The sequence below is a fragment of the Danio aesculapii genome, chromosome 2 (genome assembly GCF_903798145.1).
Source record: "Danio aesculapii chromosome 2, fDanAes4.1, whole genome shotgun sequence".
Taxonomy (NCBI): Eukaryota; Metazoa; Chordata; class Actinopteri; order Cypriniformes; family Danionidae; genus Danio; species Danio aesculapii.
Window position 1 is genome coordinate 52,934,099 of NC_079436.1, and position 26,413 is coordinate 52,960,511.

Sequence of the window (26,413 nt, forward strand, 5' to 3'; positions counted from 1 at the left end):
CCAATTATCAAATATATAGGTTTTACAACCTGCACATAAAAATGTCTCTTTTAACTGTGCTATAAACCTGACACTCCTGAAATAATCTTCCATAATGAGGTTCATTTACATTACTGCTCTCCTTTCAGTCTTATATTGCTTGTTTTATAGGCTGTTTAAAACTGCTATTACATTTAAAGGAGAAGTCTAGTGAAAGTAGACATAAACGAGCCATAAACTTTAATAGGCTGCGCATTGTAATGTATTTCACTACAGTTAAAGGGAGTTGTTTAGCAATATGCAAAGAAAACAAGTTATCATGTGCATTCGAGCAATCAGAATGTCTGTCAAAATGAAAAGCACGCATGGAAAAGGTATTAAAATTCAAATCGATCAATCTTAATTTATTCAGATCTTATTTAACACTTAAGGATTCTTGTTCAAACCGATAAGGATTGGCTTCGATTTGGCAGCATTTTACTAAGAAATCAACTGATAACTATTGATTAAACTTAGATTCATCAAAAATAAAATTATTATATAAAACATATATTTGCATCTCTAACATGGTTGCCCACTGAAGCTAAGCAGGGCCACCAATCAGCTGGTGTGAGGTGTGCGGTCTATATGACTGCAGTAGAGTTATGCCGAGTTCAGACTGCATGATTTTAGCCCTGATTTTGACTCGCCGACAGGTTTTGAGAAATTGCCGACAAATGCCTGAAATCACAGGCAAATCGGTGCTCGTGCATGGGAGTGACAATCACAATCTGAGAGAATCGCCAATGAGTCGCCGATGCCTGTGAGATATTTGGCATACTAAATATGTGGAGCTGTCGGCGATTCAAATCATGCCGTGTGAAATGAGTTTTGGCTGAAAATAACATTGGTGATCGCCTACAGCCAATGACAGACCAGCATTCACTTGTGTGTGTTTGTGTACCTGCAGGCCAGGGGAGGTTGAGGGAGAAGTTAAAAGCGCTCATTTTCAGTTTATTTAGACCCAAGAAATGGATGAAAAACTAGTAGAGGTTCGACAGGAGCACCCATGTCTGTTTGACGTTTCATTCAGAAAGTTAAAGAAGAAAGTTGAGGAGAAATTGCTAATTCCCTTCAAACCCAGTTGAGCAAATTTGTACATTTTCTACCCCATTAAAGGCTTCTTTCTCGTTATGTAGTTAATAACAAAAGATATACTACGAGTTTTTGGCTGTGAGACGTAGTTTGAACAAAGTTGTCGGCGATTCTTCGTATTGTAAAGTCATGCAATGTGAAAGCCCCTGTCGCCGATCCATCTTGCAGTGTAAACAAAGCAGCGACAAACCACTAGCCTAGATAGTCATGAAGTGTGAGAACATCTGTGACACGACTACTTTGAAAATCATGCAGTCTGAACTGGGCATTAGGGCTGGGCCATATTGCAAAAAAAAAATTGGTCACGATATCATGTTTCATATCATTCGATATCGATAACTATTACATTTTTTTTAACAACACATATAGGAAAATGATGACTTTTTTAACCACTTTATTTTAATTTACCAGCATTACTAAGGCAAATAGTTTTAATAGTCAAAAACAAAAATATTTAAACAATATCTGATTTATAATAAAACAAACATAAATGTTAAAGAGACTCTTAAAGTTGATCAATAAAATGAGTAAATAATGAACAATCAAAGCAAACTATAAGGTGTCAATAACAATGACTCAGTAAACCTCAAACTCTGTCAACAAAACAAATTATGATAATCAAGTCTGAGCTTTCAACCATCATTATTCAAATACATACTGCAACACTACAAAAGTTGAATGACTACAGTACCCACTATGCTAAAAAAATCCTTCAGATTGGGAGCTAGTGGCTGAGATGCACAGGAAAAGAAACCAAAAAGCCACTCTGGCAACATCCTTACATCCAAGATTCATTCTACTTACATGAATCACGTGTTTTCCGTGTTTTCAACTAGGTGCGGCTGGAAAATGAGCGTGGTTCACGTGTTGGCGCTTGCACAACATATGAGCGTCGCTCCCATATGCGCGTCATGCAAGTCGCGTGCCTCAATTAGAAATGACAAACTTACAGTCTGAACTCTTATTGGCATTGCTTCCAAGGTGCGCGCTCAGCAGCCACATTAAACAAAACTATAGCGCTTTATACCGAAACAGTCACATCCCGGCTTGTTCCTGCTGCTCACCATTCTCCCTCACCATCTTAATGCCTCAGCTCCAATCATCGCTCTTCTTCTCCAGCCACCTCTCACCACTCCCGTGCACAATCACTGGAATACTAATTACACACACCTGCACCAGCAATCACCAGTCTCCTATAAAGACTCACCTTTTCAAGTTGTACAACGGCTGGAATCGAAGTCAGATGGTTCACCTCACCTTCTCCTTTGCTCGCCTTCTTCCGTGGATGTTTCCCTTCTCCTGTGGACGTTTCTCCTAACCTGTGGATGCACATGTTGTGATTAAGGGAAGTGACTATAATCTGATGGTTGAATGAACATCCTTGTTTACATTGTGAACAGCTTACAAGTCTGCTGTCCATCCAAGAATACCACTTACCTACTTCTCCTGTTTAACTATCCACTGTGTTTTGAATAAATTGCCGAAAAGAGATAACCATCCTTGTCTTCCTTGTGTGACCGTGACAGAAACGTCATACCGAATCTTTTTTTTTTTAATCGATATTGACAATGGTGTTAGGTCAATAAATAGCGATACCGATTTTATCGCCCCGAGTCGAGCCATCCAGGTGGATGCTGCAAACTGTGGTGGATGAGGAGATTCCCCCCAAACATGTGTTAAGCGCTTTGAGTGCCCAGAAAAGCGCTATATAAATGTAAGAAATTATTTCACAAGAAGTTATTTCACAAGATACTAGTACTCAGTTTAAAGTGACCTTTAAAGGTTTAACTAATTAGGTGAATTAGGCAAGTCATTGGACAACAATGTTTTGTTCTGTAGCCAAATGAAAAAAGTCCTTAAGGAAGCCAATATTTCATTCATTTCATTTATTCATTCATTTTCCTTCAGCTTAGTCTTTTATTTATCAGGGGTCGCCACAGCGGAATGACCCGCCAACTATTCCAGATAGTGATGTGATGCCCTTCCAGCCGCAACTCAGTACTGGAAAACACCCATACACACACTCATACACTATGGCCAAATTAGTTTATCCAATTCACCTATAGCGCATGTGTTTGGACTGTGGGGGAAACCGGAGCACCCAGAGGAAACCCACACCAACACATGCAAACTCCACACAGAAATGCCAACTGGTCCAGCCGGGACTCAAACCAGCAACCTTCTTGCTGTGAGGCGACAGTGCTAACCACTGAGCCACCATGCAGCCTTGAGACCAAAAATATTGACCTTAAAAAAATATTTAAAAAATGTAAAAACTGCTTTAATTCCAGCCAAACCACAAAGAAATAAGACTTTCTCCGGACCATATATAATGGGATGTATTGTGAACGTTTCCTTGCTCTGTTAAACAGCACTTGGGAAATATTAGAAAAATAAATGAAATTTCACATTGACTTTAACTAATACATATATATTTATTTATTTATTAGGGCTGTCAAATGATAAAAAAATGTACGTGATTAATCACACTTTTTTGTAATTAATCATGATTAATCACGAAATGCCATATTTATTACAGAAATAAAAACACAGCCATGTAAGTCCCATTTGAATTCAAAACAATCCATGCCAATAACAAAAATGGACTACTTCTTTTTTTTTTAAACATTTATTTGTGACATTTTCTCAAGCTTTAACAAAACATTTGTAACTTTCCCCCCATTTTGAACATTGCCGCCGAAATAAATTAGCAAACAAATAAAATTAAAATACAATTACAACAGGAATAAATAAAAGCATAGCAAAATTGAAAATATTGTTAATAGTAAATAAATAAATAAAAATAATAAAATAATAATAATAGTAAATTAATAAAAAAATAAAAAATAAACTTAAAAAAAAAAATTCAAATAAATAATTACCTACAGTACATGATAATACAAATCAATATTCTGTTACATTTATAGTGGTCTTTTACATAAATATCAAACTAAACCATATTGGTGATCACAGTTAAACCTGTTTGCACAGATTTATTTATATAAATCAGTTAAAGGAGAGAGTCTTCCTTTTCCCAAAACATGTAATCATAGGTTGCCATGTCTCATAAAATTTTTGGACTGATCCCTTCATTAAATACTTAATTTTCTCTAGTTTCAAATATAAAATCAGATCACACATCCACATTGAAGCTTTAGGTAAAGCTGCTGATTTCCACTCAAGTAGTATTCTTCTCCTTGCTAACAAAGTAGCGAAGGCGAATACATTTTTTTCTTAAAAGTGGACTACTTCTAAGTGGACTACAAACACACAGACACACACACACACACACACGCACACACACACACACACACACAGACAAGGCGCGCGGTGCCGGTGAGCAGGAGGGATCCATTCAGATTCTTCATCAAGCACGATGGCGTTCATCAAATTTGCTTAAACTAAGCGTTCTAAAGTATGGCTGTATTTTACAAGCAAAGATTCTGACACACCAACATGAAGCAGATGCTTTACAGAAGGGGGGAAACACTTTAAACGTAATGAAACATTTAAGGGCTCATGGACGCAGCTTAAAGGCAGAGGTGGGCTGTCTTTGACAGCTTGCGAATTCATCTGGCACTTTTAATCACATGGACATCAATTGATAATTAAGATAATACTGATTAAGAGTCTACCATGTAAGCAGCGATTTTTGATTACCTTAAAGGATCACGCGAGTCCCTGAGGTTTTTCTTTCCATTCACCATGTGGTATCAAATTCCATTAAAACATCCTGAATGAAAATATGCTGAATGAGAGTGAACTGCTGAACTGCAGTTAAATGAAACACCCGAAATTGCATGAAACTCTGGAGGAAATGCAGGATAGCCTGGTGATGCGACATTAATTGTTTTATACTGAAACTTTCCTTTTAAAAGCGCGTCCTTGGTCATATCCATATTTCTTTGCACGTTAAACACACGCAGGACCAGAGCAAGCTGAACTGGCGCTCTAGGCAAACTGCAATCATGCTGCTTTGTTCGTATGGAAGGCAGAGGACCGTGAGGGAGGTGATGGGTGTAGCGAATGAATGTGAGGACCGGGGGTTCGCTCACTATTCTGCTGCCCAAGGCGAGCGCCTAGGTCGCCTCTATGGATGCGCCTGCCCTGAACACATGTCGGCCACAACAGGAAATTAAAAAAAACACAACAATTTCAAAAAATTTCTAATTAATCACGTGCGTTAACGCGCTAATTTTGACAGCCCTAATATATATATATATATATATATATATATATATATATATATATATATATATATATATATATATCATTATCATTATATATACGAATATATATATATATATATATATATATATATATAGCTGCTGAACTTTCTAGTTTGATGGAGTCAAATGTAAATCTTATTTTAATCATCTTGACATTTTTAAAACATGTGTCAGCGCTGTGAAAAACTCTCTCGCTCTCTGAATATTCATTTTAATGCACGCCTGTGTGCTTCAGATTGCCAAAGTTTGATTTCTGCTTCTGTAACTCATGTGTGTGTGTGTGTGTGTGTGTGTGTGTGTGTGTCAGGACTCTGATGGAGCAGCTGAGGCGACTGCAGGCACTGTTGATGAGCGGCTCCAGTAAACCTGCACAGACGGGGACCTGCATACTGGTAAGATGACAGTCGAGATGAGGAGGAGAACTAAGAAAGAAAATACATTTCAGTTCATTTCTTGTCTTCATATATACAGATGTGGACAAATTGTTGGTAGCATTTCATGGAAGGAAAAACTAAAGTGGTCACTGAAATAAGTCATTGTTAAACGTTAAATGTTGAAATGACTGAAAATAAACGAATGAAAATCAAATATTCAACACATGCTCATTGTGAAAATGCACCCCTGCATACATTTCTGGAGAGCGCGAATTATATAGCCAGAGCTACGTATAGCTGCATTTCATCTTTAAAATGAATGTTACGGGGTGGTGTGATGCCGCCGATAGCTTCTGTTTCTTTTCGCGCTTACCTCCATGTGGATGACTTTTCCGTTGTTACCAGTTTACCCAGTGGCTTGCCACATACTTCGGCAGACTTGAGATACAGGATGGAGTTGACCACGACGACAGGGTTCAAGTCTGGCAAAGTACGGTTCCAGAAAGCATGTAAAACAAATACAAAAGCCAAAGATATAAATAAACAAGTAAATAACAGGGTAAGAACGTGGTAGGATCTGAAAACGTCAGGCGAGAGCTTTTCTTTTTCTCGATTGCTTTTGCAAACACTGTTGGTTGGGTTTAGGGAAGTGGGTGATCGGGTCAATTGGAGCTTTTGAAAACACTATTGGTTGGGTTTAGGGAAGGGGGAGGGTCGGGGTATCGGTCAGTCTGTCAGTCAGTCAGTCGACAGCGGCCTCTGGTGGATTTATGTGAGAACAGCAGGCGCGAGAGAAATCTGAGATCTGGAAAAGCGTACACAGCGACCTCTGGTGGATTCGCAAAAACAAAAACTGCTAAACAACATACCTCCTGGGACGTATTCAGCGATGTGCAGAAATGTATACAGGGGTACATATCCATAATAAGCCTGAGGTGCAAATATTGCTGTAGCTTTGTAGTTCAATATAAGCATTAAAAGGCAACATAATTAAACTGGCTTGGGTAAAATTGATGAGTACCAAATAACAACCAACCAACAATATACTGTCCGCATCTGTATATATACAGTTCTATTTGCTCTCCTGTGAGTTTTTCTTTTTTATAAATGATGTTTAACTAAGCCAGGAATTTTGGCAGTATTTTGTAAAATACTTTTCAGCCTTATTTATTTTATTTTTGCTAGAATAAAAGCAGTTTTTAATTTGTTTTTAAAACCCTTTAAAGATCAATATTATTAGCCCCCTTAAACAATTTTTATACAATGCAATACGTTATACAATGACTTGCCTAATTACCATAACTTGCCTGATTAACCTAGTTAAGCCTTTAAATGTCACTTTAAGCTGAATACTAGTATCTTGAAAAATAGTCGCTGCGTCCAAATTCACATACTTATACTACACCTTAAAATTATGCACTTTTTTGTAAAGGAAAAGTATATACTTTTGAGTGTGTAACAGAAGAGTATGCAAGCTTTGGGACATACTACTTCCTTGTTAACAGATCGCTGTTACTTAGTTACATCCCCTGTCAATCACTCAGACTCATCATCCACATTTCTGTCATATTAGATCTCCTAGCTTATTGGAGAAGCAGCAGCAGGATAATCTGCCATTCATCTGCCAGTCTTTTATGCAGAGAATTCTCCTCAGGTCTTTGAGTAATTATGCATTCAGAAGTTAATGTCCGAACATATCTTGACATAAGTTCACACTGTTGTTGCAGATGAAATATAACATGGAGAATGTGGTTTAAATATGTTCCAGTTGGCTAGATATTGATTGATAGTGATGGAATATGTAATCAATTCCATGCGTGTTCAATAAAAAAGGTCAGAAAAGTTCTCTCTTCATGGTTTAACATTTTAGCAATTTATTGGATACAAATGAATCATTCGATTCACAGAATTCTTTTATCCTCAATGCAATGCAAGAGTTACATTCAGGGGTGCGCAACCAATTTCATTTCCTGACTTTAACTTTTATATGCAGCTGATAGGTGGAGTTTAGTGGAATTCATCACTTGTCAATCATTCTCCAGTGCTCCATTGGCCGCACCCATACATACGTCCTCTTTTTCAACGAATCCTCTGCACAACATTAAAAGCCTAAGCCTTTCTCAACTGCAAATATTCATCTACTTCTGCAAAAATGCTTCATTAGTATGCAAAGCATATCACACTCAACAGTTGAAGTTCAGTTAATTTATCACCTTTAAGCAATACGAATACAAATGTTTAACGAAAATAAAAAGAGACAAATATAATAAAAATTATATTCCTTTTCTCAACAATAGACTTAAACAGCTTTACAGAAGCCTCTCTACATGATGGTTGGTCTTGCGTGTCCTCCAAGTTTGTAGTTTGTTTACACTTTTCACTTACATTTGTAGTTTTATTTAATTTTACGTCCAACACGCAATGTATTGTGGGCAATAATAGGGGTTAGGGTATGGACGCTTCTACACTTCCAATTTTTACCAGAAATAGTAAACTATCCGGGAACCTTTGGCATACTCTTTTTAACATAGTATGGTTTGGGACATACTAATTCCATTTTTCGAATACTATTTAGGATGCATACAGTAGTATGCCAATTGGGAAGCAGCAAGTATGTACCGTTATCATGCGATAAAAAAAATCAGTTATTAGAAATGAGTTATTAAAACTATTATGTTTAGAAATGGTGTCATGGTGGCGCAGTGGGTAGCAGGATCACCTCACAGCAAGAAGGTCGCTGGTTTGAGCCTCGGCTGGGTCAGTTGGCATTTCTGTGTGGAGTTTGCATGTTCTCCCTGTGTTGGCGTGGGTTTCCTCCGGGTGCTCCGGTTTCCCCCACAAGTCTAAAGACATGCGCTATAGGTGAATTGAATAATCTAAATTGCCCGTAGTGTATGTGTGTGAATGAGAGTGTATGGGTGTTTCCCAGTATTGGGTTGCTGCTGGAAGGGCATTCACTGCGTAAAACATATGCTGGATAAATTGGCGGTTCACTCCACTATGGTGACTCCAGATTAATAAAGGGACTAAGCTGAAAAGAAAATGAATGAATGAATATTTAGAAATGTGTTGAAAATTAAACCGAAATAATTTCTTGATATGAACATAACTCATATTTTAAATTAAAAAAGCTTCAAATATGTGACTTTAAAGATAAGTGATTTGTCAGTTACAATTTTCTGATTATTCTAACAGCTCTCTTTTGAAATATGCAGATTGACAATATTTTTTAAAATCTATTTATTATTTATTTATCTACTAGAGTAATTATTTAATCTAATTAAGTGTTCGCACAGAAATGAAAGAAAAAAGAAAGTTAGACTGAAGCTTTGAAGAAATCCGCTTCAGGCTTTTTATACAAAAAGCACAATCAAAGCGAAGCTTCAAAGTGGACAGGTAGAAAAGAAAAGAGAAGAAAGTTAATGCTCAGTGACGTGAGAAGAGCTGAGAGAGAGATTTCTGGAGTGTCATCAGCGCTGATTAACTAAGTTGCTCTTCTTCTTCTTTATTACGGCTGATTACATCATTGACTGATGGAGAGGACTGTCAGAAATGATGTTCAGTCCTGCAAAGACACCAAAATCCGCCATCTGAAGTCAGAGATCACTTTTGAGTTCACAATTTGTGTTTACAAATTAAACGGTATACAATTGAAGTCAGAATTATTAGCCCCCCTTTGAATTTTATTTTCTTTTTTAAATATTTCCTAAATGATGTTTAACAGAGCAAGGAGATTTTCACAGTATGTCTGATAATATTTTTTCTTCTGGTGAAAATCGTATTTGTTTTATTTTGGCTAGAATAAAAGCAGTTTTAAATTTTTTTAAAACCATTTTAAGGTTTAAAATTTTATAGGCAATTTTTTTTTAATTTTCTTAAATTTTTTAAGCTATATCTTTTTTCGATATTGTATAATGATGGTTTGTTCTGTAGACTAACTTGCCTAATTACCCTAACCTGCCTAATTAACCTAATTAACCTAGTTAAGCCTTTAAATGTCATTTTAAGCTGTATAGAAGTGTCTCGAAAAATATCTAGTCAAATATTATTTACTGTCATCATGGCAAAGATAAGGATAAACTGCATAGTTGCAATCTAAACAACTATATTCTCGCCTAAAAAAGCCTCAAAAAGTACATTAAGTTGTCCAACAGCTGCAATATTTGTCAAACTGTAGTGAGTTTATTGATCTGCTGTCACTATATGTGGGCGGAGTAATACAAACGGGTGAAGAGGCTATACAAGTGCTGATATTGCAGAATATTGCACGGCTATCAGCCAATCAAATTCGAGAACCAGACCCTCCGTATAATATATACACGCACACATGTAATTGTATTATATTGTTTATTTGTTAATATAAGATAATTAGCAAACAATGCAACAACAAAGATTTTACAGCATTAATTAATAAGTGTAAAGGTTAATTAAATTAAAGTTTGTAAAGTTTTAATTGAATAAAAAGTGAGTTAACTACTGTTACCAATTGGAACTATATAAGTTAAAAAACTAATAATAAAAAATAGAATAAAAAACACTTCACAGGCACAGTCAGTGTTTGCTCAGTCCGTCAGTCTGTTAGTTCTGCAGGATATTTTCTGCTCACTGATGTTCATCTTTATTTTTTAGTGTCTGTTCGATACGATTATATTTCCCTTTATTAATAAATCCGAGCATGAATCCCTTCCTTAAGCAGATGAATGAATCATTTGTTAAAGGGACCAAGCACCAAGTGCATGTTTGAATTAAAATGATTACACACTCACAGCTGGCAGCTGCTCATGAGTTGATTAGATTGACTTTATAAACAGCACACACACACACACACACACACACACACACACACACACACACACACACACACACACACACACCAGTGCCAAGTCTTGTTAAACCGTACTGTGAACATTGCGACGCATTTCCTTTAATTTGTCTTGCCGTGTTTGATCCTCGCTTTGTTTTATTGTTTATTCCTGTCTGCTTCCTGCCTTTTGGCCATCCGCCTGTTTATTGACAACGACTCTGGATTGCCCATATACATCTGTCTGATCCTGTGTTGACAGTTGCTTGCATGACTATTATTTCACAGGCACAGTCAGTGTTTGCTCAGTCCGTCACAGTCAGTCTGTTAGTTCTGCAGGATATTTTCTGCTCACTGATGTTCATCATTTTTATTTTACTTTATTTTTCAGTGTCTGTTCGATACGATTATATTTCCCTTTATTAATAAATCCGAGCATGAATCCCTTCCTTAAGCAGATGAATGAATCATTTGTAAAAGTGACTCGGGAAGCAGCAAGTGCATGTTCGAATTAAAATGAACACAAGATGCCACGAAGATAAATGAAGGGGTGTGTGTGGATATTACAGTACTGCTGACGGGTGTAAAGAGCAGGCATCATGATTTACAGCATCTGCTTATCTCAGAAACACATTCTAGAAAGGAAAGTGCTGAAGAGGAAAGAAGCAGCAAAAAAAGAAAAGAAGTTGACTTGAAAAATGAAGGAAGGACAGAAAGGCCTGAATGTTTAATTATACAAAATCATAATTCACTAATCAACATACCGTTTAAGAAAGTTTTTAATTAATACTTTTATTTTACTTTTAAGAATGCATTACACTGATTAAATGTGACAGTAAACACCTTTCTATTTCTAATAAATAATGGCATTTTTAACTTTTTATTTTAAATATTTGTTTTGAGTATTGCACATACAGTAGATGTTTTGTTGGCTAAGATGCAATCTATTTGTGTTTGAATTATTTGTTCAAAATATGATAAATAAAAAATAATATTAATTTAAATTACAAAAAATATATTGTATATATAGTGTAATTGTTACGATTATCAACGATCTAGCAGCTGCAGATGGCTGGCTGACGGACTACAAATACGCCATTAAATGAACTACATTTCCAGTCATGCACTGCTCACACCCACCTGTTCCTCATTCGGTTGATTACACACTCACAGCTGGCAGCTGTTCATGAGTTGATTAGATTGACTTTATAAATAGTACACACACACACACACACACACACACACACACACATCGTGGCCAAGTCTTGTTAAACCGCACTGTGAACATTGCGACACATTTCCTTTAACTTGTCTTGCCGTGTTTGATCCTCGCTTTGTTTTATTGTTTATTCCTGTCTGCTGCCTGCCTTTTGACCATCTGCGTATTGACAATGACTCTGGATTGCCCGTATACATCTGTCTGATCCTGTGTTGACAGTTGCTTGCCTGACTATTTTTTTGTTGATAATCCTGCGTTTGGATTTGATTTACATTTTCAGCGTCCCATTACTGTCACGAGATGGAGAATCACAAAACACCAAAATCCATGTGCAGCAATTTATTTTGACGAAAACAAAAATGTTTCCCAATCTTGCACAGAAACTTCAAGCAAGATCCAAAAATCAGCAAATACTAAACTGGGTATAAGTGCTAACAAAAGCAAACAAGAATCCAAGAATAAGCAAATGCAAAACTAGATCACCAAACAAACATACCAGACATGAGGGACAAACAAAATCTTAAGTCAACTAAAATAAAAGACTAAAGGGTTTATAAAGACACAGCTAAATTAACAAACAAGAAACAGCTGTTACATAATACAATCAGAAGTGCAAAGGATTATAGGAAATGAAGTTAAACTACAAAACAAGCTAGTGCCCTCAAGTGTCCAATAGAGGGCACTGCAACAGGTGTGACAATTACATTACAGTAATATAGATCACAAATGTTTTCAACTTTTTTAATAATCCAGAATGTTTCTGCAGAAGCAATAATTTGGATTATTGTGGATTGATTCTTGAGTGTCACGTAAGCATGTAAGAATGACATCTGAGAAGTAATAATTGGGATTGAAAACATTTGTAATAAAATAAAATAAAATAAAGATTATTTAAATAAATTGTCTAATATACATTACAAATATTTTAAACATTTTAACTTTTAATCCAAAACGAGAAGTAACAATTCGGATTATTAATAAAGTTAAAACATTTATAATAAAATAAAATAAATACAAATTACTAAAAAATATATTGTCTAATATACATCACAACTTAATAATCAGAAATGTTTCTTGAGTGTCAAATTAGCATATAAGAATGACCTCTAAGTAATATTTCAGATTATTAATAAAGTTGGAAAACTGAATAAAATAACAATTTAAATAAATTGTCTAATGTACATCACAAATATTGTAAACTTTTTAATAATCCTAAATGAGAAGTGACAATTCAGATTATTAATAAAGTAAATAAAAAAAAACATTTGTAATAAAATAAATACAAATTATTAAAATATATTGTCTAATATACAGTTGAAGTCAGAATTATTAGCCCCGTTTATTTTTTTTCCCCAATTTCTGTTTAACAGAGAGAAGATTTTTTCAGCACATTTCTAAACATAATAGTTTTAATAACTCATTTCTAATAACTGATTTATTTTATCTTTGCCAGGATGACAGTAAATAATATTTGACTAGATATTTTTCAAGACACTTCTATACACTGAAAAAAGTGTTGCATGCAAAACTGTTGCAAACAATTTGTTTGTGTTGAATTTAAACAAACAAAATAAATTTAACAATGTTCAACTTAATTTGTTTGTTTAAATTCAACAAATAAATTGTTTACAACCACTTAACGTAAAAACAATTTAGTAAATCCAAGGAATCATCTTTGAATAATTTTTTTCAGTGTACAGCTTAAAGTGACATTTAAAGGCTTAACTAGGTTAATTAGGTTAATTAGGCAGGTTATGGTAATTAGGCAATTATTGTATAATGATGGTTTGTTTTGTAGACAATCGAGAAAAAAATATAGCTTAAGGGGCTAATAATTTTGACCTTAAAATGGTTTAAAAAAAATTTAAAACTGCTTTTATTCTAGCCTAAATAAAACAAATATATTTGAAATAAAAAAAAATATTATCAGACACACTGTGAAAATCTCCTTGCGCTGTTAAACATCATTTAGGAAATATTTTAAAAAGAAAAAAAAAATTCAAAGGAGGGCTAATAATTCTGACTTCAACTCTACATCACAAGTATTTTCATTTTTATTAACAATGTCGAATGTTTCTTGAGCGTCAATCAGCATATAAGAATGATTTCTGAGAAGTAATGATTCAGATTATTAAGAAAGTTGAAAACAATTGTAATAAAATAAAATTATTATATAAATAAACTGTCTAATATACAAAATTATTAAACTTTCTCAAAATCCATTATTAATGAAGTTCAAAATATTTGTAATAAAAAAGTATAATTAAATTAAAAAATAAAAATAAAAATAAATAAATAAATAAATAAAAATAAATTAATTAATTAAATTAGTAAATTGCTAAAGTAAATTGTCTAATTCGCGTCACAATTATTTTTAAAACTTTTTTTAATAATCCACAGTATTTCATGAGTATCAAATCAGCATATAAGAATGATCTCTCAGAAGTAACAATTGGGATTATTAATAAAGTTTGTAATAAAAAAAATAGCATAATAAATGTTAAATAAATTGTCTAATATACATATACACAAAATAAAAACATTTGTAATAACATAAAATAAAATAAAAATTGTCTATCAAACGTTTTCAACAATAATCCACAATGTTTCATCAATATCACATCTACATCACTGTAAAAAAATTCTGGTTGTCTTCAATTTTTAAGCTGAATTAACCTTAATGAATTAACCTGAATTAAATTAATGAGTCCATTGTACTTATGCTAAACTGACTTGACAGCTTGTGTAACTTATAAAATTAAGTTAGAACATAATTAACTTCGTTTAATAAGTTACAATGAACTAAAACATACGCTATCATGACTTATTGATCATATGATTTTTTACAGTATAAGAATGACTAGGTAGTAACATTTTAAAAACATTTAAATATAGAAAAACAGTTCTAACCATATATTATACTATACTTTATCATACTAGATATTTATACAAGATTTTCAGACTAAATTCACCAAATTCAGGCTTCATGAATAAAACACTTTTTAAAAAAAGCATTAAAGCGTCCTTGATTTTCTGCATCTTTTACTCTCTGCATGTGTCGGAATGAGAGCGGGAAGATTATAATCAAAGTGTTGATTGGTACAAGGCTGTTTAAAAGGATGTAGGTCAGCGGCTGACCCATATACAGTAGCACAACTTGTTTATTTACTTGCTCTCATTTCATATTCCTTCTTTTTCTAGGTGCTGGTTCTCTCTTTCTCTCTCATTCTCATCCCGAGCCTTCAACCCATCTCACACCGGAGGGCTGCAGACCCCGCGGACATCAGCACCGCCAAAGGTTAGCCAACATTCATATTAGCATCAAACTCAAGTTTATTCTATTTTATGACATTAATTATTTGAGCTGCTCCAAAAAAAAAAATTAAAATAAAAAAGAATGAATGAATCAGTACCTCTGTACAAACTTGATGAGTCAGTGATTCAATGACTCATTCATGAAGATAGTCACTTGCTTCATTCTTGAAGAAATCAGCCCTTTGGATGAATCAGTTGAACGAATCTCTTAATGATTCTCTTATAAATATAGCTGATAGCTTAATTCTTGAGAAAATCCACCATTTGAATGATTCGGTTGAATGAATGGCTCAAAGATTCACTCATGAAGATAGCTACTTGCTACATTATTGATTACTTGATTCACTTGATAAGCTTAAGGTTTACTTGATTCACTCAAAAAGATAGCTACTAGCTTCATTGTTGAAGGAATCTGCCTTTTGAATGAATCAGTTAAATGAATCTCAATGATTCGCTCATTAATATAGCTACTTGCTTCATTTGTGAAGGAATCAGCCTTTTGAATGAATCAGTTGAATGAGTGGCTCCATGCCCGTAGCCAGGGGGGGTTCGGGTGGTTCGAACTAACCACCCCCACGGCCAAAATGTAAAGAATTTGTCCTTTAAATGATTTTATGTAATTTAAAAAATATTTATATTTTATAATAAAGTGTCATTTTAAATAACTACGGCCAGTAATTCGAATCTCTTGGAGCCTCAAAGCCACAATAATGTGACGCGAGTCATGTGACATAACCCACCGAGCGCTAACGTTTGAATCTTTGATGCGACATCCATAGTAGAGCAAGAGAGGCGGAAAAGAAAGCAGGCAGCTGCGTCAAAATATTGAACATGTTGAAACAGACTGCCAAACAGAGTAAGGCTAACGTTACCTACTTCCAAACAGATAAGAATCTGTCCCTATCCATGAGGTTCTAGGCTAACTGTTTGCATTAGCCAGGACGTTCTGCATATGTATTGATTTGTCCAGTACATGACCTCCCTTTCCCTATTTTTGTCATTATTATTATTATTATACATTTTTTTTATATAAACAACTGTCCGTCGAAGGCTTTAATGGCAAGCGGAGTCCTCAACCGTCAGATGTCACTTCACAGCAAAAGGCGCTAATCCTGTCACGTCTGTGTTTTTGAGGCTGTTTTATCACTTCATTCGTTTTATTCTAATCGGATATAAATCCGATCGCTCAAGCCACTTCAGAAGGTGGTCTGGGATGCATTCCAGATAAAACTGGACAGGTCTAATCATTTTTAGACAAAATGAATCTAAATTAAATAAATTATGACCTGGAGAAAATCTGACCATGCGCCTGCTAGAGAAACACCTGTAGGTGCGCTTTCACAACCTAACACATGTAGTGTGTGCAAAATTCTATTGAATCGATCTTTAATCTAATATGAAGAATTGTGTCTTAATTCATCATATTTTTTCTTTTATTTCTTTAAGTATTTGTTGCATTTTATTCGTTTTTTTCTTTCACTTAATGGATTTTATTTTTATTACACTGAAATGAAAAGTTAAATTGCTCATTTCATATCGAATGGCAACATTACAATACAGATGTGCAGCATGCGCCTGTAGTTCTTTGAATAGAGATGAAAAATAATAGATAATAACATTTCATTTGATTTCAAAGGTAAAATGTTTTTTTTTGTTTTTTTGGGGGGGAAGAGTATTAATACCTTTAATAATTACCTTAATTTGCCTTATTACAAGTGAAGCACAAAGGCTTCTGTATCCTCCATTTTTTAAAAACTTGACTAAATTTGAATTAACAATTAATAAAAGTGTCAAGCACCAAAAGCAGTCCAGAAATTCATAAGTTTATAAATAATGTTTTATATAATAAGTCCACTGTTAATGACAATAATATTTTAGAAATACAATTTTTTATATATATATATATATATATATATATATATATTATATTGTTTTTTTTTGTTTTTTTTTACAACAGAGGCTAGAAAAAAAATCATGAAGCGCTACATTCATTCATTCATTCAATCATTTTCTTTTTGGCTTTATTAATCGTCCCTTTATTAATCTGGGGTCGCCACAGCGGAATGAACCGCCAACTCATCCAGCATTTGTTTTATGCAGCGGATGCCCTTCCAGCTGCAACCCATCACTGGGAAACACACTCACACTCATTCACACACACATACACTACTGACAATTTAGCCTACCCAATTCACCTGTACTGCATGTCTTTGGACTGTGGGGGAAAACCGGAGCACCCGGAGGAAACCCACGCGAACGCAGGGAGAACATGCAAACTCCACACAGAAACGCCAACTGACCCAGCCGAGGCTCGAACCAGTGACTTTCTTGCTGTGAGGCGACAGCACTACCTACTGCGCCACTGTGTTGCCCTGAAGCGCTACATTATTATTATTATTATTATTATTATTATTATTATTATTATTATTATTATTATTATTATTATTATTATGCTTTGTTTATCATTCAAATGGACAAATTCTGACAGGAAAGTTGAATGTGCTGGCCAGTTTGTTATTAGCCTAATAAATGACAATAGGCTATATTTGTTTTTGTTTTTTTCTAATCATATATGATGTAATAAATTTGTATTGAATTTTTTTTTCATGTTTATTTAGTCTAAATCTTTAGGAAATATTATTGGTACATCAAAAAGTGCAGTTATGATGAACATCTGACAAGCTTAATCCAGCTAAAAATAGTGCTTAAAATGCCACTAAATGCAGTATCTAAACCTCATAATTGAATAGAAAATAAGGCGAATAATTGCAAAAAAGTCCACTTTTTGAGAAAAAAGAACCACCCCTTTCACCAGGCTGGCTACGGGCCTGGGCTCAATGATTCACTCAAAGATAACTCCTTGTTTAATTCTTGATTACTTGATTAGCTCAAAGTTTACTAGATTCACTCATAAAGATTTGCTTCATTCTTGAAAGAATCTGCCATCAGAATGAATCAGTTGAATGAATGGCTCAATGATTCGCTCATAAAGCTACTTGCTTCATTCATGAAGGAATCAGTCTTTTGAATGGATCAATTGAATGAGTGGCTAAATGATTCATTCATAAAGATAGCTACTTGCTACATTCTTGAAGGAATCAGCCTTTTGAATGAATCGGATAAATGAATGGCTGAATTCTTTGCTTATAAAGATAACTATGTGCTTCATTCTTTAAGGAATCAGACAATGAATCGGTTAAATGAATGCCTCAATAATCTGCTCATAAAGATTGCTACTTAATTTCAGAAGGAATCAGACAATTGAAAAAATCAGTTGAATGAATGGCTCAATGATTCACTCATGGAGATTTCTACTAGTTTCTTGATATTATGCTAGGTTCTTTGAGTATATTTGATTCACTTGAGCCATTTAAATTAATTCGTTGAATGAATGGCTCAAACGATTCACTCATAAATATAGCTACTTGGTTTGTTAATAAAGGAATCAGTCATTTTAATTTATCAGTTGAAGGGGTGGCTCAATGATTTACTCAAAGATATTTAGTAAAAAAGCTTCACTCTTGAGGGAATCAGCTATTTGAATGAATCAGTTGAATGAATGGTTCAATTATTTGCCCATAAATGTAGCTACTTGCTTGGTTTTCGAGAATTAAGACATCTGAATGAATTGTTTGAATTAATATCTTAAGGATTTACACAAAAATAGCTACTTGTTTCTTTCTTCAGAGAATCAAGACATCTAAACTAATCATTTGAACATATAATTCACAATTAAAGGTAGCTACTTGGATCAATCTTGAGAGAATCAGCCATTTGAATGAATCAGTTGAATGATTCACTCATAAAAATAGCTACTTGTTTCATTCTTGAGAGAATCAGCAATTTGAATGAATCGGTTAAATGAATAGCTCAATGATTCACTTGAAGATAGCTACTTGCTTCATTCTTAAGGGAATCTGCCATTTGAATGAGTGGCTCAATGATTCGCTCATAAAAATAGCTACTTGTTTCATTCTTGAGAGAATCAGCGATTTGAATGAATTGGTTAAATGAATGGCTCAATGATTTACTTGAAGATAGCTACTTACTTCATTCTTAAGGGAATCTGTCATTTGAATGAATCAGTAAAACGAATGGTTCAATGATTTGCTGATGAAGATAGCTACTTACTTCATTCTTTAGGAAACTTGCTTCATTCAAGCCATCTGATTGGATCAGTTGAATGAATGGCTCAATGATTCGATCATAAATATGGCTACTTGCTTCATTCTGAAGAGATTCAAGACATCGGAACAAAAATCGTTAAATGAATGCCTTAATTGTTAAAGATAGTTACTTGCTTCATTCTTAAGAGAAAAAGTCTTTTGAACAAATTGGTTAAATGAATGTCTCAATGATTCGCTCAAATATAGCTACTTGCTTCTTTTGTGAAGGAATCTGTTTTTGAATGAATCAGTTGAATGAGTGGCTCAATGATTTACTCAAAGATAGCTCCTCGATTCATTGTTGAGACATTTGAACAAAGTGGTTGAACGAATAGCCCAATAATTTGCTTATAAATCTACGTGCTTCATTCTCGAAGGAATCACACAGTTGAACGAATCGGTTGAATGAGTGACTCAATGATTCAAGCAAAAAACAGAAGTGTGCGCACATCAGAAAATCTCAAAGACAGGTGCTCGATTAAAAACAAACATTTGTAGAAAAAGATCCAAAAGAAAATCGGCACACTGCCACTTTAGCTCTCAAAAAGTCTTTAATGTCACAACGTTTCGACCAACATGGTCTTCATCAGGTGAATGACTCAATGATTCAGTCATAAATAGCTATTTGCTTCATTCCTAAAGAGGATTGTCCATTGAACGAATCAGTCTAATGAATAGCTCAAAGATTCATTCACCAAACAGCTACTTTCTTTATTCTTGAAGGAATCACACATGTGAATGAATCGGTTGAATGAGTTGCTCAATGATTCAGTCATAAATATAGTTATTTGCTTCATTCCTAAAAAGGATTGTCCATTGAATCAATCAGTCCAATGAATAGCTCAAAGATTCATTCACCAAACAGCTACTTTCTTCATTCTTGAAGGAATCACACATGCAAATGAATCAGTTGAATGAGTTGCTCAATGATTCAGTCATAAATATAGCCATTTGCTTCATTCCTAAAAAGGATTGTCCATTGAAAGAATCAGTCAAATGAATAGCTCAAAGATTCATTCACCAAACAGCTACTTTCTTCATTCTTGAAGGAATCACACATGTGAATGAATCGGTTGAATGAGTTGCTCAATGATTCACTTATAAACATAGCTACTCACTTCCTTTCTGAAGGAAATGTAATATTTATAGTTTAAAGAAATGCATTTAATCTGCAAAAATACCTCCAAACAAGGACTCCATCTGAACCTGAAGCACATTTACTGACCCGAGACATCAGCATGAACATATAAACTTCTGCTTTTTATTTAATCAAACTGTAAAATACAGACTCTTCAGGCTTGACGTGGCCTCATTTATATTCAAGTTTTGTTGAGCGGGACAGTCGTATGGGAGTCTGCCACTCTGAAGTGAACAGACCGTCTTATGGTTGACTCTCCTGTATTTGTACAGCAGTGACAGCAGAGGGTCGCAGCTGTCAGACTTACAATCACAGGCGTACAGAACACACACCTGCATTCATCTTTCCTGCAACTTCTCTTCTCAGCTCGTGTTTGACCTTTCTCACAGTCGGCTTGCTTTAATCTCTGACAGCGTCTGCTTGCCCTGAACAAAACATGGCAAATACACATTGCAGAAGATGACCATAAAACAAAACATTTCTGCATGACCTTTTTAGACTTGGAAAAAAAGAAGTTACTATATATATATGAAGAGAATTTAGATGCATAACCCTCTAAATCCATCACTCTTTTTTTTGTGAATGAGCATTTTCTATCAGGCTCCTCTGATTAGGTTCAGAAGTTTCATTTCATAGATAATGAAAAGGTTATTAGCTAGTAAATAAAATATATTTTTTTGTCAAAAATGTTGCTTTAGACAAGTCTTTGTTTTTTAACAAGGTAAATTTTCTTGTGTCAAAACCAGCTAAATCCACCAGTGCTTTTTATGCAAAAACCTCTAAATCCACCCATTGGGAGAAGACAGTGTAATTAGTTGAAATTCACTAAAGATACAATTAGAAATTATTTTACCAAACATAAAATACATTACACAAACCACCTAAAATAAAAAAATAATCTGTCAAGTAAGTGGCGGTTCATTCCGCTGTGGTAAACCAGGGAAAAAGCAGAAGGAAAATGAATGAATGAAATCTGTAAAGTAAGTGCAATAATCAATAACATTAAAATGGACATTAGTTAAATTTTACCAATCTCATAATCAAATGAAACTTGAATTGTACTGAATTAATACAATGACGACTATGCAGTGTTATATTTATTTAATTTCATAACTCTTTGTATACCTGAATACTGTTCGATTCTATGGAAAACCATTAAGAACTGTTCATTTTACTTTTTTTGTTGCTCTATTGTAATTATTTTGCTCACAATTTGTTTGTTATTATTTATACATGATTCACACCCTTAGAAATTCATCCTAATCAATCCTAATTAATGATTTTCTTTCCAAATAGAGCTATTTAAAGAGCCCCTATTATGGGTTTTTGAAAATGACCTTCTATGCAGTGTGTAACACAGCTCTAAGTGAAGTGAAATATCCAGCTAAGGCTTATATCTGAAAGTGCACCGTGTTTAAAACTATTGATTCATCTATAAAAGGGATGACTCATAGTGGTTCGAATGAATCGCTGTGGTAACGAGTCTTTAGCTATGTCGGTGTGACGTCAATACGGAACTCAAGCCCCGCCCATTTGGTGCACACGCAGACCCAGGAAAATTGAACCCCCCAGCCCCGCCCACACACACTGAAGAAAGAAAAGGAGGAAGACAAATACTAGCAGATCAAGTTGTGAAGACGCTGTGCTCTGAAGTGTGAGGGGAAAGTTAGTGTTATTTTCCCTACCCAAAGATGTAAAGAGTCAGGGATTAAAGTTTAGTTTTGCAAAAATACCTCAGCATTATTGCCCCAGCCTTGCGCTGTGCTGTGTCCTGTGTTCCCGATAAGTGCTTCAGCAATCTACACGCTTACAACGCAGGATTGTGCACGCTTCAGCCGTTTGTTAATCTGAAGGGACTTTGTCAGAGCTTGACAGGAACTTTACAGTACACAGTTTATGGACCAGTTTCCTCCTCCATTTCACAAGTGTAAGTAACTAAAGTGTGATTAAAATGGCTGCCTCCTTGTTTTCTCTAGTTTGCAAATCATGTTTTAATTGTGTTTTGTTACTTGTAACCGCTTGTAATGTATCTGGTTAACTCTTTATATTCTCATGTCGTGTCTAAAACCACGTTGATTTAAACGCGTTTGTGAGCTCGCAATCCACTGCCGTTTGTCCTTGCTATGGCCGCCATCAGCTGTTCCTACACACACGCAGCGGTCAAGTTTCAAAATAGTTCCGCTTTTGCCACTGTTCAGATTAATACTGAATGTGTGTCATGGTGAAGAATAGAGTAATATGCTGGTGTTTAACTGCACTGCTTTAATGCACTCCAGCATTGGGCTCACACATACACTCTGCACTCTGACTACTTCAATATTGTTTAAAAGCCATGCTGGACATTTTTCTCTGTCTCACGCTGAACACAGTCGACCAATCACAACAAACTGGGTCATCGGACCAATGAGCACAGTTAAGTCTCACGCTAAGGAGGGGTTTGGGAACAAATGAATCACTGAACGAATCATATGAGAGTCGTTGGTGTAATTAGATAAAAAATAAATGCATAATATAAGACAATGAGTGTTTTTTGACCTTACATGCATATCAGCCTGTTGTTGGAAACCCCCCAAACCAGATTATGACCTTTTATGATGCATAACAGGGGCTCTTTAAGCTATCTGGTGAAATTGTATACATATACATATATACTGATACATATATACTGGTATACAATTGAAGTCAGAATTATTAGCCCCCCTTTGAATTTTTTTTTTTTTCTTTTTTAAATATTTCCCAAATGATGTTTAACAGAGCAAGGAAATTTTCACAGTGTGTCTGATAATATTTTTTCTTCTGGAGAAAGTCTTATTTGTTTTATTTCAGCTAGAATAAAAGAAGTTTTTAATTTTTTTAAAAACCATTTTATGGTCAAAATGATTAGCCCCTTTAAGCTATTTTTTTCGATAGTCTACAGAACAAACCATCATTATACAATAACTTGCCTAATTAACCTAACCTGCCTAGTTACCTAATTACCCTAGTTAAGCCTTTAAATGTCACTTTAAGCTGTATAGAAGTGTCTTGAGAAATATTTAGTCAAATATTATTTACTGTCATCATGGCAAAGATAAAATAAATCAGTTATTAGAAATGAGTTATTAAAACTATTATGTTTAGGAATATGTTGAAAAAAATAATCTCACCGTTAAAAAAAAATTGGAGGAAAAATAAACAGCCCTAGTACATGCTGTTCTTTTGGCAAGATCATGTTTTTTAAGGTTGTGATGGACCTGCTCTAGTGTGAGCATTTAATACTATGTACATACAAATGAAAGAACTGCCTGCTGACGGTGCTTGTGCACGTCTGCTACTTAGAAACTCCAGCAGACAGAACACATTGAATATTTAACAGTGAGTCACTGACATGATGGAGCGTCTGAACACAAGGTCTGTTGTACTCTCTCCTGCAGTTCAATCCAGGTCCCTGCGCTCCGTGATGGAAGTCTACAGCATCAGCAGTGGTGTGGACACGTCCTCGTCCAATCAAAACGCGCTTCTAACCAGGCCCGAGTATGCTGACATGGACCAGTCACATCACAACCACAGCTACCGAAAGCATCGTCGCGGAGACCCCATCACTGGGCACAGCTGGACAACACACCGCGAACAAGACAGAAAGTGACTTGTGGATATTATACCACGCTTCTGAATACGCCAACGCTGATCATTCCAGATGCAAAACAACCAGCTACAGTTTGTTTGTTGCATTTATGTAGCCGTGGGTTAATCTGAATGGATTATACCACAAAACCTGATGGGAATGGTAAATATATATACTGATGCCACAGCTTGCAGTATGCAAACGTTGTGCAGAAACCCCCCCACACACACAAAAGCATGCAAATGTTGCACAAAAAGATGCTTCTTAAGTTTATGATGTACCTTAAACCCTTCAGGCTGTATTTTAATGATCTAGCCGCAAAGGTCTAACAGGGTTGTGCTTATTCTCTTAATGAGTTATGGGTGTGTTTTGAGCATAACGTGCATTAAACCAATCAGAGTCTTATCTCCCATTCTCTTTAAGAGTCAGTTGTGTCACGCCATGGTGCATTCGCTATTTACATGGTGGACTTTGTAAGTGGAAAAACTGAAAGCTTTACTAGCGACAGTTGAACAGACCATCTGCAGCACAAGGATAAAGAACGAGCTTCCTCCATTCAGCCTCTTTACTTTTACTCCTTTACTTTCGTGCATAAGGAAACGTTGTTGTACTCACTCCACTGAAGACATCCATTCACCTACATATTTAATTTTGTTTGTTAAGCGCAAAGATTAGTTTCAAACTATTTCTAAGTTCACTTCTAATTTCCAGAAAACGAATAAATGAACAATAATAACGAAGTGTGGTCAAAAAACTGAGTTTTATCTAAACACACGTCCTGTTCTTATGCCCCATATGGTGATGCAGACGTCTCTAAAACACAACGGGTGGACAAGTCTAAACTTGTTTTTATTAAAACAAATAAAAATATGTATATAATAAATAATACTGATAATAATAATAACATTATACAAATGCAAATTGTCATGAATAAACAGAAAAAGGCCCCCTGAGGTGAAGAAGGCATGGAGGCAGTGGGTTTTATATTTAATCATTTAATTATTTTCATATGTAAAGATATTTGTGTATTGCTGTACATACTGTGTGTATTAAGTGTTTGGACCCACATAAGCGCATAACTAACACGTTCTGCGCTGGACTTTAGAGCAGCTTTTAGTTGGTCAATAGCGCAGTCTATTTTAGTTCCATAAAATAGCAGCAAGCCGACAAAGCACCTTAACACACCTCTTTTCTAGACCGGAACACCAATGAGGCCACAAAGTGGCGCAAATGGATTTGCTAGTTAAGCAATATGGCACAAAACGTTAAAATTACAGTAGCGCTGGTCTGAAAATAGCAACATATCGCACCAAACACGTCTTGCGCCTTAATGCGCCTGGTGTATAGGGCCCTTAAACTTCACACAACGATGTCATGCAACTAAACTGCAAAAATGTAATGAAATTATTTCATGCTCAAACATCTGACTGTGGTGCTGAAGGACATTTAATAACATACAGACCAACTGATGGAAATGCAAAGCAGCAAACTACTGATTGCTTTGGCTGTATATGACAGGGTACCGCTCCTTTGAAATGATTGTGGGACCAAGGTGCAGTGGAGGACTGGCCATCCAGAGCCAGATATATACACACACACATATACATACAGTACACATACATACATACATACATATATATATATATATATATATATATATATATATATATATATATATATATATATATATATATATACATATATATATATATACATACATATATATATACATACATATATATATACATACATATATATATATATATATATATATATATATATATATATATATATATATATATATATATATATATATGATCTAGCGAAATCGTATCACTTGACTGCCCAAGATCATTCTAGAATCAAAACATGATCTCTCTGTACAGAAACTTTAAACATGGACCAATCGCTGGCTTTTTAAAAATGTCTTTTGCACACAAAAACTCTCGTGTGACCGCAGCTTATGTCAACTAATTATTGTTATTGCGATAATAATATATGCAATTTCCATATGGCAGAGAAGTGCAATAGATTAATTTCTTTTTATGTGCTGCAAGCATAGGCTGTATATCCAAATCTGACCAATCAGAAGAGGCTGTATACTGTATCTTTATCCCCACCTCTCCAGTAGCTGACCCTAGAGCTGAAAATAAACACTAATGCTGGGAGAATAGAGTGCAAAACGACAACTGCCAATAAGAATCAGATTTACACCAAGGTTTTCAGTCATTCATAGTGTTTTAAAGTAACGAATCACAAATCTCACGGTTCAGATCACATTACGGTTTCCGAGTCACTGATCAGACCATTTAAGGTTCAGAAAAAAGGGAAGGAGACAAATCTCATTTGCTTTCCATTTAATACAAAAAAATTAAGCAAGAAACCTTTGATTACGATGATAACCAACATAACTTAGAACCTGTCATTTTAATAAAACTAAAAATCATTGTGTGC

General features: G+C 34.9%; 1 protein-coding gene across 2 annotated transcripts in view; it reads left to right on the plus strand.

Moving 5' to 3' along the window:
• creb3l3b (cAMP responsive element binding protein 3-like 3b) overlaps nt 1–25,606 on the plus strand; it is a 69,190-nt gene extending 43,584 nt beyond the window's left edge. For both annotated transcript variants that reach the window (XM_056445674.1, XM_056445675.1), the window contains exons 8-10: nt 5,650–5,734; nt 14,938–15,034; nt 23,769–25,606. In XM_056445674.1, coding sequence (XP_056301649.1) covers nt 5,650–5,734; nt 14,938–15,034; nt 23,769–23,980 — 394 coding nt within the window. In that variant the 3' untranslated portion in view covers nt 23,981–25,606. The remainder of the gene's footprint in view (nt 1–5,649; nt 5,735–14,937; nt 15,035–23,768) is intronic.
• Nucleotides 25,607–26,413: the final 807 nt, after the last annotated feature.